The 17,726-nt window shown below is 38.5% G+C and overlaps 1 protein-coding gene across 1 annotated transcript in view; it reads left to right on the forward strand.

Moving 5' to 3' along the window:
* The window catches only part of LOC141729010 (uncharacterized), a 156,754-nt gene that overhangs the window by 86,255 nt on the left and 52,773 nt on the right, over positions 1 to 17,726 (forward strand). The window contains exon 4 of the mRNA XM_074540425.1: positions 9,517 to 9,585. Coding sequence (XP_074396526.1) covers positions 9,517 to 9,585 — 69 coding nt within the window. The remainder of the gene's footprint in view (positions 1 to 9,516; positions 9,586 to 17,726) is intronic.

Consider the following 17,726-nt stretch of genomic DNA (forward strand, 5'->3'; position numbering starts at 1 on the left):
GGAAAATATTTTCCAGATTACCATGACTGCACCTGCCTTCTGTGACTGAAGCGTGAAGGGCATGGAGAAGTTATTTGAATTCTGAAATTCTTGACAGTGATTTCTGAAGTGATTGACAGCTGGTAAAAGCTAGAGTAGCTCTTGGGATATTCTCACCTAAGTGAAGCTAAAGACCAACTCAGAGAAGTTGTAGGTGACCTGCAAGCTTAACTTCACTGTTCTCTGCAATTTAGGCTTTTACTAGAGAGGTCCTAGTATAAATTAATGGGATCTGCCTGTACTCACATAAATATTACAGTTAAAAGACATTTCTCATAATTTCTTCCCTTTTTTGTTTTGGTTTGGTTTTGTTTTTGTTGTTGTTGGTATTTTTTCTTTCCCCTCATGTAAATGTAGCAGTCAGGAATCAGGTTTTTCATCTATATTGGCCATGTGCCATTTAGTCCTACATCTGTTCTCTGACAGTAGCTAGTTTCAGATGCCTCGAAGGGGAGCATATAGCAATGTAAATTATTATTACTGTTACTGTATTTGCTGCAATATGGTATTACTACCAGAGGCCGCTTGGGGGTTGCATCTCTCCTCATTTGGGATACGCATTATACTTTAAGTCTTGTCAGCCATTTTTCAGTTCTGTCAAGGCTGTGTTGGAATCATCACTTACCGTAGAGAAAATCATCATGTGCTTCCTCAGTTTGTTCCACTTTGGTTCCCATTCTATCAGCATCATTTCCCACTGAGCTTGGTTTTGCTCTTGAATCAAAGGGCAGAGTTTTCTCATGATTCTCTGTTAGCTAGTCATAAGATCTAAATGATTTTGATAGTTTAGTTTATGGGAACATTGACTTCCATGTCACTGAAAGCGAAGCTAAGATGCCTTTGCTTGCTGGAATTTGTGATACAGTTTTAGAGTGGCTCTTATGGTTAAGTTATCACAATAACAGCCAGGCTCAGCCTGTTTCTTTATCCTTAGGGCTTGCTTTCCTACTCCAAGGAGCTGCTCTATTCATATTGCACAGTATTTTGGAGAAAAAGTTTGCTGTAGCACAGATTATTATATGCATCTTCTTGGGCCAAGCTAGAACTAATAATATGTAACATATAAGTCAGTCATGTCATTGTTTTGGAGAATGCCCTCTAAACAATTGGGAGTTTTGCCCTTCACCAATCAATATGCTGACATATTTACTCATGGGGACGTTATTGTCTATCCTATAATTGCTTGAATTTATGTAGATCTTCAGGAGACAAGTGATTTGGGTTTGATTTTTGATTCTCTCGTAGAATATTCTTGAGAGTGTCACATTCTGGTTGATGTTTAATTTTTTCTCATTGGAATGTGTGTACGAATATTCCCTAAACAGACAAGTGATCTGTGCAGCCCAAGTACTTCCCACTTCCCAGACAAATTCAGATCTTTAGATGAAAGTCACTATGAAAGCCAGTCTATGGATTTTTCATGTAATTTAGAATTAGTTCTTCCAAATCTAGAATCAGTTGTTTTCATTGGGAAATGCTACATGCAGACCCTGACACTATAATTTCATCACATAACTTACTGTTCTTTTTTGCTTTGCCTTTTTAATATATTTTCTGTTCATTGCCTTTATTTTCGGTTTTGTACGTAGACATTTATCCCCCATGGCAATTTACCAAATGTATTCTACAGTCTCAGAACAGGATGATCACTTAATTTCTCCTCTCTGTCCTTTTGAGACTATTCTGCAACACATAAAACTCCTTCTGAGAGAAGAAGTTACAAATAGTCTTGTGAAAAAGTGTTCTGAGAATTCATCTTGAAGCTACTTAGCCCTTACTCTGTCTAAGAATACCTCAGTTGGGATGGAGTTTTGAAGCTCAGAACACTGTCTATTGCATTAATCTTGCTAATCAATACCCTCTTTCTTGGCCAGAAGGTGCTCCTGTATCTTTCACTCCTGTCCAGGAGTTTATTCTCCCTTCCTTCAGGTCTAGCAGGTCGTGCTGCTGCCAGGGTCTCAGGTCATCCAGCATCACTCATTTCTCAGCAGGGAAAGATGGGATTTTTCCATTGGAGCAGCTCTCTGAACTGATTCAGCCAGGCACCTCGGGATCTTTGCTTCCAAGTGCAACTGGAGAGAGGGAGAGAGCATTCAGCTCACGGGCTGGGGGTAGGGGGAGCAGGATTTCCCCTTTTGGCAGCCACCTGCAGCTAGACCAGATTATGTATAATGTCAAGCCACATTCTTAAACAACTCACAGTGTTTCTGATCTAGTGAGACCGGAGTGTTTGATGTGCTTAGTGGAGATTTGACTTTTCAAATAGGTCTGGCAGCAAGTACTAAAAAGCAGGTGTCCTCCAGATTGGTGTATGACTTACATAGCCAAGAGAAGGCTTCACAGAAGGGCAGCTACTAGAAAAAAACCAATCATAAAACAAATAAGACACCATTAGTTTAAATGGGCAAAATTCCACAAAGGAAAGGACCTGGCAGCTGACACCAATATTATTACTGGCTGAAAAGAGATTTGAACTTTTTGGCAACAACAAATGTTACAGAATTGGATTTGAACAGGTGAAATTTATTATAAACTTTGGACACAAATAGTCCCAGAAGATCAGTGTGGGTGTTCAAACAGTGAGGACTGTCTGCAGCAATAGATAAAGAAGAGAATCACAGTATATAAAATTGTCATTGCAAGAAAGTACAGGGAAGAAGTGAGGTTTTCCTAAGAGTATGAGTCACAGAAAATCAGTGGGAATTGGGTGCCTTCTTTTCTCTTCTGAAAAGCCTCCAGCCAAGCTCCCTGAAATGACACTACTGAGAAAATGTGATCTTTCTCAGATCTTCTAAATGAAAACCTGTTCAAAGGACAGGAAAATCACGTATTTCAAGGCCTTCAGGAAGGTGGAGGAGGACAACTACCAAAGCAGTAAAGATTTTAAGGAAGAGACAAATTGATGTTCTGCTCAGTAAATATGAACCTCAGGTTTACAGCATTGATGGTGAACTGTCAGCTGAGACATTTACTCTTACTCTGTCTAAAAAATGAAGAAAACAATGGCATGTTTTTAAAGAGCAGGATTTCACTGATTTTTCTTTTCCTATGTTTCAGTAAAATGTGTCAAGCATAAATTGTGGTTCTGCTCATCCTTTTGTTCAAAATGGAATGTATCAATTCAGTTTCTACATACAATACTGTATGCATTGCATTTGATGTGTTATCAAATAATCTCTGCTCCCAATCTTAACAAAAATACTTGAAAATTATTGTGTATGGTAATATAAATTCATATATTGGATAGAGTAAGTTATTAGACTAAATATATTATATTTCAGCTGGGCAGAATTTACTTTCTGTTCTCAAGAAAATACGGTGTGCAGCTGTTCTTTAGTCTGCTTTCTGTGTTGAAATGTGTACTGATACATATTCTTGTCTTGTTTTTGTTCTGCCCTAGGACAGCACTGGGGATAAATTACTCTATCTGAATGGACCATTTCCTATTAAAATACTTAAATAAACATAGGAGAAACTAGCATATATGCAGGCACCTACATACTCATATTTACATAGGCTTAGTCACTCAGAGTTTGTAATTTTTTTTCTTTTCCTTTTTGAGTGGAAGAAATAATATATCTTCTGCTTTTGCAATAGTGGTGTGGGGTTTTTTTCAGTTTGAGGGATTTAATTGTTCAGGGTTGGGAGGGTTGGATGTTTTTGTGCTTGTGTTTTTGTTTTTTTACTGTGGGATGCTCAAACACTGGTGCAGATTGCCCAGTGAGGTTATGGAGTCTCTGCCCTTGAATATACTTAAAAACCCAACTAGACATGGTCCTGGGCAACCTGCTCTAGGTGATCCTGCTTGAGCAGGAAGTCCTCCGGAGATCCCTTCCAACCTCAGGAATTCTGTGGCTTTTAACTGGAGACTTACTTGTATATTTTTTTAGCTGGGTGTTTTTTCTAGCACAGAGAAAAATAAGTTAAACAGGGTAGGGTTTTATAAAGAGGTTTAAAAACTGAGAAATTGCAGAATGAAATGCAAATGAACAATGTGCATCCTACCAAGCTGATGGTTGATGGGCTGAGGAGCAGTGAGAGCTTGGAAGGGCAAAAGCATATCTGGGAAATCTGGTCTTTCCAGAATGGTGAAAAGGTATAAAAGCTCTTCATAATGAAGAAAGTATGAAGCAGCAATATTTTTGGTTAGTTTTCTATTTAGCTTTCTCTGTGTTTTTAGATTTTTCAAGGACATTTCTTTCAACAACATCTGGTTTTCTCAGTTTTACCAAAGAGTGAGTCTTGTTTTTCTGAAAAGCTGGAAATGCTACTTACTGTACATGGATTACTGATCTTTCCAAAGCTGCTCACAGCTGACACACAAAGATCTGTCAAGTGAGTCATAAAGCCCAGTCAGCTGTATCTTTTGCTTGTTCCTAGTTGAGATTTAATGGGTACTCGCTTTGTAGACTTTGAAAGCTGGCCAAGAGCTTTGACAAAAACAACCTGAATGTTGCTGCTAAAAAAAACTCCAAAAAAGCAACATTGGAAAGTTGCTTTTTCATAATGTAAACTGTATTTTCTGCTGCAAGCAGGTGAAATTATGTTGTCAGGAAAGCCTTTCTACTAATAAATGATGAGATTTGCAATGAATAGAAGATTGTCTTTTGAAATAGCATTGCATTGGCATGACAAAGCCTTTAAATTTTTTATTCTTTAGAATATTTTTTATTCTTTAGAATGAGTAGAATTTGCAGGAGGAAGACTTATAATCCTCCCTTAAGGAATCTGTGGGTCATGCTAGATTGAGTTAAATCAGACGACCTACTCCTCTTTCTCTTTTTCCTGTCTGTGCTACCACAGATTTAGTTGGAAGTCTCTTCAAAGATAAGTGTTTTCTTCCATGGTAGAGTAGGAAGTTGGACAAGTCAGTTAAAGAACAGTTCATATACCTGCCAGGGATACAAATTTATTCTCTCAGTGTATTTTGTTTCTTTAGAGCAACTGGATGGGCTCTGTATTGCTTGCCAGTGGAGAGGAACTTAGTCTCTATACAAGCCTCCTAATGCTAGTCTTTTTGAAAGGCTACAGTTCAGATGATCTCAGTTTTGAAACCTTTTATTCTATGCTTTTATCATTCACTATATTTTTCTCTTTTGTTTTAGCTCCAAATTTACTTGTAAGTATTTTACACTTTGGAAAAATTATCAAAGATTGAAAGGTAAATGCTTAGAATTAGGAACTTCATTCTGCAGTTGGCAGTTCTTGAACTATTAAATTATAATAAGCCTGATTCTTTCTTAGAGAAGTAATCCATGTTTTTAAAACTTTAATCTACTGCTTTTTAAAAAAATACCTAAACAAGCAAGGTTCATAACACTAGTTGCTCTTGATGGGAATTATGCAACAGACAAAATTTTAGATATTAGATATTTTAGATATTATGCTTCTGGTACACCAGTGCATTGAAAATCTTTGTTAATCTTTGAAAATGCTGTTTAGTAACTGTCTGATGTCACCTACACATACCAGTAGTTTCTGGATGCCAAATACTTTTTCAGAATAAGAATGCAGAAGATGGCCAAAGGTTCAAGGTCAAGTGGAAAGTAGGACAGGAGAGGGAGGACATCATTTTCAAGTGCCTCTTGGTAAAATAACCAGAGAAGACAGTAAGCCATTCATAAGGATTAAGGTTAATGGGTGAAAGTAAATTGTTTTAATTAGGTTTCTGAGTTTTAATCCAAAACAAAACTTGCAGGAGGTATATTGTAGATATCAGCATTTGATCCTACCCTATTAAATACATTTTCAGCATCTCAAGAAAAAGCAGCTATGGGATCGTCATCATCTCTCACCTCTCATAATATCTGTAGCACTCTTCTTAAATTATCAGCTGCCTCCCTGCCTGGCATGAAATTGCCTTGATCTTGATTTACAATGGTGGTAATGCTTTTGTTTAGTCTCGTGGTTAGCCATTTAGTAAATATTTTTAAGACTACATTTAACAAAGATACAGAATGATAGTCCTTACATTTACTGAGACTGAGGTTTCAGAGTGCACAGATTTTCCTTCACTTTTCATTGATCATGGTATTGCACCTTTACCTGGTTGTGTGCAAGGCATTTTGGAGGCACTGTATTACGCTAATGTGGGGTTTCTGACATATATCCCTTGCTGTCACCCACTCTGATCAGTCCAATTGCCAGACTCCAATTACTGTGCCATTTAATTCAATATATACAAGTATAGTTGCATATTCCTTTCAATTTGGCACATAAATGGCAGCAGATAGCAGTACCCCATCGGAGCTTAGAGAGAGGCAGGGAACAGCCATAAAATTTGGAAGAGTAGGCAAGAGAAACATGTAATTCTTTAGGCACTTACTATAGTGGTCTTAAATATGTTATAGGCAAAGAACAGAAGTTATCTTTCCCTTCTGGTATTGCCAAGGACCTCTTCATGAGCCTAAAAAACATGTGAATGATGTGGACAGGGACATGAATTTAGCACTTTTCCATACCTGGGGTTGTCCAATAGCTAAAAAGCAACCAAAGCTTTCCTCAAGCATGCAGTCTTTGGGACTCCTGGAAAAAAAACAAGGATGTATTTATCTGCTTATCTTCTCTTCCTGTATATCATTATTCAATGGCACTTGGATTGGTTTTGTTTGCAATCAGTTCTGCCACATTTTGACCAACTCCAAATGTGCATGTCCTCAAATATGATAAAAATTCAGCTGAAGAAACTTAAATTTAGTAAAGTTCTAAAGATTTTCAGTAATAATTTTTAATGGAAGAACCATTGGTTCTTGTAGGTCAAGTTGGCTTGGTTTGAAAGACAGATGTCTGCTAAGGAAGGCAGGAGCCTCCCTAGTGTTATAAATGATCAATTGAAAAGCCAAATTATCAAAATATGAAAGATTTTATTTTCATGACCAAAATACAGTCCTCAAATACTTGCAGCCAAAGAGACAGCGTCGAGCCTGGGATCAGCGCTGGGTGAACACAGATCTGGCCTCTACTGGATCCCCCTCTGTTCACAAATGCCGTTTCCAGCAAGGCTATTTTTTACATTTTTTTATGCCTGAGGCAGAGGTGCCCTGCTTTCCTTTGTAACCCTGCATATGCATGAGAGTTTCTTTCACTGTGGTGGGCTGGACAATAGCTGTTTCCTGAGTAGTGGCAGGCGCTGATCATGGCAAGGAAAGTCATGTATTCAGATGTATCTTTCTGGCAGCTTCTGTTATCTTGATAGATGGTATCAATCAGGCGATGGTCACCCTTGGGTGTCTCCTGATTGCCACAGAGGACGATCATTGTGCTGGACATGTCAATTCGTGGGTAAACGGGGGGTATCGGGGTATCGTTCTCCTGCTGCCTTCAGGAATTTTGAAATTCTGAAGTAGACATATGTCCCTGGGCTGCTTGTGTTCTGAGACTCATTTGGATTTTAAAATCTTATAAAATACACTCTCTCTTTAAGCATTTATTATTTAATTACATATTACACTAGGAATGGAAAATGTGAACTCCCTCCAAATTGTTATAATTTTGAAATTAAGGGGCTCTCAGGCAAAGATGTGAGGATAGGAATAACAGTTCTTTACTAGTGTATGTGATAAAGTAAGCAAACAACAACAGCATTAACACCAAACAGAGCCCAGAACCTCGTGACAGCCTTTGGTTATGGCATTTCCCCTCTCGTGCAGTTCTGGGCATGGCCGGCAGGGGCGCTGCTGGCTCCCGGCGGGCAGGGCAGGTGCGGTGACTCCCCCGGGCCTGCAGGGGGCGCTGTGCTGTGAGCCCAGGGATGGAGGAGAGGCTTTGCTACACAAACCCTGGGGCAGTCGGCTCCGGTGCCCTTAGCAGGACTCTCGGAAAGCAGCAAGCAGGGCCGGCAGGATGTCTCAACAGGATGGGAGTGCGCGACTACAGTGCAGCGAGAGCTTGGAGCAGTGCCAGAGAAGCAGTGAGGGTGGGACAGAAGAGCCTGTCTCCCAGCAGGGCAGAGAGCGAGCTCAGGATCCCAGGCACCCGAGCAGATGGGACAGGTCCCTCTTTTAGTGAGGTGGATGTTAGTAAAGTCCCAGTTCAGTGGCTGCTCTTGCAAGCAGAGGCTCACCCCAAGGCAGAAGAAGCAGCGAATTCCTTTTCCCAAGCAGCAGCTCCAACCATCTTCCAAAGACAAGAGAGAGCAAGAGTCAGTTCTCGCAGTATCTCTGCCCCTCAGAGAAAAACCCTCAGAAAACAGAAATGCAACCAGTATAACCAGAAATGCCCTCCTCCCTGAGCTTGATCACTTCTTTTGTTTTTTTAAGTACCCAGTTGTTAATGTCTCCTAGCAACTTATGGAAAAAAAAAATCTTTAAGTAAAAAGGAACACAAGGAAAGAAACCTAACCCCCAACACAAGTGGACGCAAAAAGTGATGGTCCAACTTGTTTGAACCCTACATTTAATGAATCCCAGTTTTTAACTGTTCTGAAAAGTTCTGTAATATTTTGTTGTATAATCAATAGCCTATGCATCTGAAATGTTTATATAATTTAGCAGCATTTTACAGCTTAAGGCCTTTAATAGAACTCAGTCACTTGTAATACATCTCACTGTCTGGGTGGGACATACAGGAACTAAGTGTTCATCCACTGAAGAGAAACATGAAATGTTCTTTAAGTTTGGAGAAACACTAGTAAAAGTTGGGATGTAGTCCTTTAATCTTTATTGAGACTATATTTTCAAATTAGGATACCCTAAAATAGCTTAGCAAACACATTCTTTACTGAAAGTACCCCTCATGACTTATCCCTAGGGGTGATCCTGCAGTTACTGGTTTTGAAAGAGTTAAACCCTTCACCTCTGAGAAAACATTTGGGTTTAGAGTAATTCCTTATCTTTCAGCAGTATTCAGGGAAACTGGGTGAGAGAATGTATAATGTTGAATAAGAAGGAGCTAAAGGAAAGCTTCCCTCATTTTCTTGCTTTCCTTGCCAGCCTGTACTGCAGCTCCAACCTTCTTTTCCCTGGCAGGAAGGAGAAAAGAAGAAAAAAAGCAGCGGATTCCTCAGCATAACTTCCTCTGTTCCTTGAAGTTTAGCCACTGGTCTAATCTCTGAAAGTTTTTCCTGGCTTGCATTGACTTGCTGCTCAGACAATGAGCACTTTTTTAACCTGTCAGGAGCTGAATTGCCTGGCCTGCCGTGGGGCTGACAGTGTGCCGCTGTTTCTGAGACTACTCTGTTCCTGAGCTGCAGCGCTGACACAAATCTGTACAAGGGCTGATTTGTGAGTGCCCCAATGGAATCCCCTTCAACCGCTGTCTAGTTAGTAAGGTTCAGTGAATACTCAAGGGGAGACTCCTTGGCAATGGATTTTGCCTTTTGCAGGAATTCTGTGTTGGAATTTTTAGTATAGGATGGCTCTGTTGGGCTGTGTGCTCTTTTAAAAAAAATCACTCAGCTTGCAGTTAAAGTTCTGTTTATGTTTCTGCAGTGTTTAAAGTTGTTCCTTATCTGTTGCCTATGCTCTTTATCATCCATAGGTCTGAGGGAGATGGAAAAGACCTGCTGGGTTTCAGGGAGGGAGGCAGGCAAGCCAGAAGCAGACAAAGGTAAGCTTGGTCCTCAAGAACAAATGACACAGTAAAGAATGACATTTCCTTGTTATACTGTTTTCCCACAGTAAATGTGCCCCCTACTCCAGTATTATCAACCATAAATGCATGCATATATATATATATATATATATATATATGTACACATATACACACACACCCACCCACCCCTGCAAGTGTGTGTGTAAATATAGGCTTCATGACTGCTGAAATTCTGAAACCCGAAGGACTGAAGCTGTATTGATGTGGTTTCAGAGGTTGGATGTCACCCACCTGTACCTGCACTCAGGAGATTTCACACTGCCACACCAAAACACACATAATTCACTGCTGCGTTTGACAGCTGTCATCACACCCAGAGCACACCCAAGCACTGTCACACAGGGGCTGCCCCTGCACCAGGCACTGAGAAGGGTGTCCAAAGTGACCTGCATGATAATTCTGTGCATTATTTGCTTTGCATTAAGCTTGGTGGCTCCAATTAGCATCTGGATCTCATTGTGTTTAGCGTTTTTTCCAAACATATAGGCAAATCCTTACTCTGAAAATTTTATCTAACAGTATTTATTTGAGTTTTCTTCTCATGTTTATATGTACTTTTGGGGGGCTTGCAGGGGGCTTTTCAGCTCTCATTTTGTCTGTCAGGAACAATATTATGTCATATCTATAGTAGGACTGAAAAGATCACTTTTCCAAAAGGTGGGGCTGTTTAGATATTTTCCTCACACTTACTGTTTGATTTCCCATTTCCTTGCTAACTAGTGGTTTCTTTAAATGCCATGCTGTAAAGGAAGGTTGGGCTTCTAAGTCTATTTTAACTTTTATCCTTGATAGCTTTCATTTCCTAATACGTGGTAACTTGCAGGATTGGGTCCGTTCTGTGGAATTTACACAAAAAGCTCTATGAGATTTGCTGGGCACAATTGTGAAAACTGTTCAGTATATCCTGTTTTCTAAATGTCAGCTTTTTTTTCTTTTTTTTCTCTTTCATAGTGGGTGGGCTGACTAAACAGAGACTTTTTTACATGGTACTTTGCTGTTTTCTAAACAGAGCAGCTATGTATGCTATCTAGTTTATATACAGCTTCTTTTTTTTCTTTTTTTTTTCTTTTTTTTTTTTTTTTAAGCAGGGTACCCTTATAAATATGTTGGATTTAAAAGATGCTAGTCCTACAGAAAGTGCTTTGTTTCTTGTATCTAAAACTTCTCTTGATTTTTTTTCCTTCCTATTTTATTCATTGCTTTGCTCTGTGCCACTTTCTGTGTGTTTTGAAATAATTATGCATAGGTCCTACAATACAATAAGGCCAATGTTTGCAGGAGTTTTTGTTCTGACATATAGCATGGAATGGAGCTAATCAAAACCTAAGTGTGGCCTTTGCACTCACTGCAGCTTCTAAAATACATAATGAACATTATTTTGGGTCTTACGACAGCATTTGGCTTTAAAGCATTGAAAAAAGACCATTCCAAATTAGGAAAATTAGAACAAAGAGCTATTCTAAAATAAATAATTAGTATTCCTAAAATATATCAGTACACAAATGCATCTCGGGTAACTCTGCCACTTTTGGGCTTGCTGGAGAGTCAAAGGAAGGCACACTTTTGCTGCAGTTGATGTCTCTAAAGGTCCACACACAAAATGATTATCCTCAATAAGCTGCATAGCTGCTGCCTGGATAATCCTGCAGGCAGCGTATCAGATCAAGTTTGAGGTGCTGTGTGGCAGAATTCACAGTGGAGTTAAAGGCTCTTCTAAGCAAAACTGGTTCCCAGCCAGAGCAGCCCTCATAAGCACTAGGAAAGTCACCTGAAAGTTGCTATCATTGGGGATGTTGCCCAATCTTTTTTCACTCTAAATCTGAAAACAGATTTCCGTGGATCTGTTGGGACCGCGTCTGCATGTACCAAGAACTGATAAACTGTGTGCTGAACTCTTCCTACAGCTCTGCCAATGTAGCTGTCTTTACTTCCATGCTACTCTTTCTCTTTGTTGTTTCTTATGTCGTTTTCCTTCCTTTTCTTGATTATTTCTTGCCTTTTTTAGTATTCTATCCATTCCTGGCAGGACTGAACTCCTTTTTCTAGGCTTCAGCTTTGCCCCTACCAACATAAAGGTTCTTGACTATGGTACTTGATTTGATAATGCCTGCTGAGTGACATCTTAGAGTTGAAGGCAGTGATAACCAAGCCAGTTTAAAAATTCAGCTTAGGTTTCCTTTGGAAATGATTACTTAGTGCTGCATCAGCTTTCTGTTTTGTTGTGTAGTACATTGCTATTTCTGTGTTTAAGAAAGTGTTTTATGAGGATGTGCATTATTCTTGGATTAAACCTTGATCCTGTGACAATGTGTTCTGGCCTTGATCCCAAGTAACAATTAACATTAGGAGCATAAAGAGTTTCTGTGGGTTAATGGTAGAAGTCTCATATTGAATGTTCTGTTTCTTTGATGGAAAAGTGTTTATCCAGAAAGACACTTCGGAGAGAAATTTTGTATTCAGTATGATTCAGTTGATCAGTCATTTTTGTTGGGGAGGTGATCTTTGATGCTTTATTTGGTTATTTACACTACCACAGAAGTATTCCTGGGGAGCAGTTGAATTTTAAAGGGAAGCAAAAGGCAGCCTGTTACGTTTGCTTCCCAGGTTCCACTGCCCACAAAACAGCATCACTCCATGGGGAAGTAGGAGGTTCTAGCATTCCTTGGGATGTGTGGGAAATGGCATGTGTGTTTATATGGCCGTGGTTTCACCTTACACAGGGACCACCAGGTTTTAATGACACACTTGGCCACAGGAGGTTCAAGCCACTGACCACTGTGTTTATTCCAGTGAGCCAGCCTGCTGGCACTGGGAAATCTTTTACCCCAGTTTACACCATGACATAAAAAGAAGGCAACACATTTCTTGTCTATAGTCACATTTTCCAATATTGGCACTGGAGATTCCTAGGGAAGGCTTTTTTAAAAAAAAACTTTTTATTTTCCCCTCATGTGCTACCTGTTAAGGGCAAATACCATGGAGGGTGTTTTGTCAAAGGCATGTAGGACAGCACCAGTGTGCAAAAAATAAATTTAGGCAGCACATCTTTAAAGAAACTTCTAAAGTGTGAGGTGAAAACAGTCCAGCTCCCCATGATGTCCTGTTTCTAATGAATGCTTTGTTCCAAATCAGATTCTTGCTTCTCAAAGTAAACAAGGCTGGATGCTGGAATTTTCTTCAGAAACCTCATGTTTGTTAATGCTCTTTGGAGAGGAGGGAATGGGAACAAAACTTTTAATGGAACTGAATTATTAATTTTAAAATATTCTCCATTAATTTTTTTCAAATCCATTCTTAAAATAACTGGGGAGAGAGAGGCAAGTCAGACATCCCAGCAATTTCAGGCAGATTCTTCTCTTTACAAAGAATAAATGTCCCCCTGGTATTGATGAATGATGAAAGGCTGTTACCTATTGATGTAGTGATGCAATATTGATGACTGACAAAATTCTGATGTAAAGGAATGATTAGATGGAGGTAAATTATGTAGGACTAGTAATGAAATGGTGTGTTAATAAAGTGTTGTAGAAAATGTTTTTATGGAATTGGTTTAAGTCTGGATATGTCTTGCACCAGAATTATAAAGCTTAATCTGTTCTTGATTAAGTCAACTAACTGAAATATCTAGTTGGAGACATATGTATATTTGTTATTGAAGTGAACCCTGAAAACTTGTTGTGGGATTGGTGAAAGCCTGGTTGTCTTTGGTTTCGACCTTTTAACCATGCTTACCACAAGCTACCTAAAATATAAAGAGCCTCCTTTTTACTCAGGCCTTTTCTGATGTTAAAAAATATGGACTGTTTGGCAGGGTGACATGACGGAAGTGCCCTCCTACTCTCCTATATTGCAAGGAGTAATGGCAAGATTCATTTAAATCCTTCACAAGCTGTTATTCATAATTACTTGGTTTAAAGGGTTTGAAAGGTTTTCCTTTCCAGAGTCTTGTTGCTTTAGTCATTTCCACAGTGGTAAGGCTTTAGTTTTTATAGCGTGTTATCGAATTTGCTTCTCTTCACTGTCATTCTTCCTCACTCATGTTTCGACCACTAAGAATACATTCTGCCTACATATTGCATGTATTTATTTTCTCTTTCTCAGTATACCACCAACAATGATTGAAATATGGGCTGCACACAAAAGCATAGAAACATGCACTGAAGTTCTTCTATTGACAAGAAACTATTTTTTTTTTTTAATTTCTAGCACCTCTTTCCTATATGCAATTCTGCCATGCTAGAAAAATGAGACAGCTGAGGAAATCTGCACCTACATTTTGTAGCACAAATTAAATACATAAGTTATTAGGCAATCTCCAGTCCCACTGGTTGCATTTAATAATGAGATATTTCTTGAGAAGTGCAATGAGCATTAATTATCATTTGGTATATTGAACTTGTAAAGTATAAAGGCCCTAATATAGCACTATTTAAGCATATGACCAGCTCCAAGCACATCTGCTTTACTTCCATAGGAATCAATGGAATTCAGCCATGTGCCTAAAGTTAAACCTGTACTAAATCACTTTTCTGAGTACAAACTGTAATTTAGAGCTTATAAAAGCTATTTCTTTTCCCCCGAGTTCTACAGAGCAGTTTCTAATCAGACTGAAGATAAAAAACTCTCTCTTTTTCAGAAGTTGTGTTCCATTTTCTTTTCAAAGTAGCTTTAGATTATTTTGATCAATATACTAACTTTAATGCCCATGTTTTCTCATAGGAAATTTCTTCCATCTATTAAAAAAAATTCATAACTATTTGAAAAGCAATAGAGTGAGTCATAAAGCTTGTCCAAAACCATCACAGATTCTCATTTGTGTGCAAAAAAGTCTTTCAGGTCATACTAAAAAAAATTATCAAAGGGAGATTGTCAGAAAAGTGCTTTTTGTGATTCATACTCAGAGAGACTGGCTTTTAAGTAAGATTTTCTACAAAATAAGTAATCTGATCAATGATTAAATAAAAATGCAACTCTGTAATTTTTATTAGCTCCTGCTCTTCTATCCAGGAAGACTTTGAGACATGAATCATTAATCCATGGTATCAATGATATTCAGCATGTACTCAATTCTTTAAATATCTGTATTTAATGAATACTTGTTATGCAGAACTCTGGGCAATTACTCAGAAGAGGTAACAGCAGTACCTGGCAGACTGATGGCAGTAGGGGTCTTGCTCAATAAAAAATCTTGTAAGGTCTTTGCTATTGTCAGAAGCCTGTTTTGGTGAAAGCAAAGGTGGGAAATTTTATAAGGAAGACAGTCAAGTCTAACAGAAACTTCTCTGAGTGAGCTACATCCTGTCTTTCTAAATAGCAGCAGTAACTATTTTACCAAGAACAGGCAAAATCTTCTGAGCTTAATTCCACTATCTAGGAAGTGTAAGGATTTGGTCAGCAGTTGGAATCTCTATCCCAGGACTTTGCAGGCTTCAATAAATGCCTACAAATAGTATAAATTTCTGCAACAGCAAACACAGCATTTCTTTTCTCCAGATGTTAGTCCATCCCAACAAAATGGGAAATCTGGAAATGATCAATCTTCTTTGTGAGAACTCTAGTAAACACATAGCAGCTTTATTTCCAGATGGTGAAATCCATGTGCACCAGGCTTTCCACCAAGCTCTCAGATTCACCTGAATGAGGCTCTGTGTGTGCTCACTCTTGTGGCTTTCCTGCTCCTGCACACATCCCCCCTTCCCTTCTGTGTCTGTTCAAAGAAGGTCTTGCTTGCAGTCAGCCATACTCGACGTGTGAACTCATTGGCTGTCAGCTTGTCTCATGTTTTACCTGTAATATTCTGCACAGGAGGAATTATGGCCTAACCAGTTAGCTCTGATGTGCAGCTCAGACAGTGACATCTAATTCTAGGAGTCATTTCTAACCTCAAAATCACTTTGTTCCTCCTGCTTTTTCCAGTCATTAATTCTTAAACATCTGCAGTGGTTACCTGCACAGCAACATATAGAATAACTGGGGAGGACAGCAATAGTGGATTATGGCTTTGCTCTTCTTTGGCACAGCCCCAAAAATCCATAAGGACAGGGAAATATGACAGACATGGAGAGAGCAAATGGGATTTGGATCCACTTCTAAAAAGGATGTTCCACCTTTTACCTATGTTCTGAAACTTGACTACATTAGAAAATGATGTTTAACTAGAAACTAAATGAAGTAGCATTTAATAGTATGTTTTAAATACCATCTATTACCAGTCTATTACCTGTTTTGTTATTACCAGTAACAAAAGTAATTTAAAATTCTTCATTCGTGTTAACTATTACTTAATTTAATGTCTTTAAAAAATCAATTTTATTTTAAAGTACTTTTTCATTCCTGCTGTGTGGTATAAACTGCCCAGTGAGATTATTCCTGCCCAAAAGTCTATATAGACAAGCTATAAAGAGCAGAGAAAGTATCATTATCCCCATTTTGCAGTTGGGCAAACCTGAATTCAAACATGTGAAAGCACTGTCTAGAATGAGATATTCATTAGCTGGCAAATTTTAATAAAATCTGGTTTTAGTCATCTTTTGCTGACCAGAATGTACAAACAGATTAATATTTCAAAACAGGCCGTGGTCTGTGATATAGTCAGTATTTTGTGAGAAGCTCTATTTTTCTTAGAGCTACAGTTTGCTATCATTGCACTATATGGGTGTTTTCAGCTAGTACTGACATATTTTTCTGTATTATTAATTATATATAATACTGATTTTTGCAGCTGAGATTTTTGTAAGAGTATATATTCTATGTCTATATTTGAACTACAATCCTTTGACCAATGGGAATATGTAGAAAAACTGTGAAAATTGTAGCACAGCTGCTCAGTTCAGTGCAGTACGCTTAATCTAGTAAACAGATGATCAATATACATCAAGAAAACCATTAAATGCTTTTGGAAATCCAAATTAAATGGATTTTCCTGATACTTTTATTGCAGTGATTAGAGGAGTTTAACAGATTCACTTGTTATTTAGGAATGTTATCTATTATAATCAAGAGGTTATTGAGAGATGAACAGTTAAAAAATTCTGAAGCACCTGAGTGACTTAAAAAAAAAAATCATGTGTAACCCTGGTTCTTTAGTGCAACAGAAAGACTTGTGAATCTGGTTTCTGTTGGTTTTTAAGGAATCCTCTGGCCACAAATGCCCTTTTCTTTAATAGAGACTCTAAAGAAGGATTTACTAATGGCTTCCAGAAGAAGAAGAGGACACTAAGTTGCAGTTGTGTTGTTTTTTTCCAGTTTAAAATTCTCTGACACATAGCTGTTCACAACTTGCTGGGAAAGTTTCTTGTCCTCTGGGTTAAGGAGTTTTCTTCTTCCAAATGTAGTTTTGATGAAAAGTCTTAACTCAAGTTGAAATAACTCTTCAAATAGTGTGAAGGATTTTGGATGTGACTCTCAAGGCCTTTCATTTGTCTGTATTCAACAGAAAGCTGGTGGACAGAGAAGCATCCTTGGTGAAGTTTCAGATCTGGTTTTATTATCTTCTAGCACAGCAGTTTCAGTGACAATAGCTGAGATCAGTGCCTGAGAATTTTTCCATCTCCCCATGCATTTTCTCTTCAGAACAGTCCATACCCTGAAGATCCTGTAACAAAAAAAGAGGATCTTATAATGTACAGAGGAGGAATTGGGGATCAAAGGATTTTCCAAAGGCCATAAACAAGTGAGGGAAGATATTCTGTCCTTCACAGAAGTGATTTTCTAACAGCAAAGTTTAAGTGCATCACTGTGCAGCCAACAGAGGAATTTCTAACACTGGACATTTTTCATCTGCGTCCATTTTTCAGACTAACACATGATGAAATCATTACTCCCTGTGGACCAATGGGTATGCTGCCACTGATTTAAGTGGAACCAAGATTTCTATCTAGAACTGTTAGTCTTGTCCCAGCTTTAAAAATAGAAGTGTCTGCTTTAACAAAAAATTGGGTTCCTTACTCAAACATTCTTCATTCCTTCCTGCACATTAGGACAACTGATTGATTTTTACAGAAGGGGTAACTGCAACCAGCCAGTTGCACTGATAGGTAACTCAGTTTTTAATGGCCTGAAGCTCTTGGTAACCTAACCTCAGTCAGAAAGTTGCA

The sequence above is a fragment of the Zonotrichia albicollis genome, chromosome 5, assembly GCF_047830755.1.
Source record: "Zonotrichia albicollis isolate bZonAlb1 chromosome 5, bZonAlb1.hap1, whole genome shotgun sequence".
Classification (NCBI taxonomy): domain Eukaryota; kingdom Metazoa; phylum Chordata; class Aves; order Passeriformes; family Passerellidae; genus Zonotrichia; species Zonotrichia albicollis.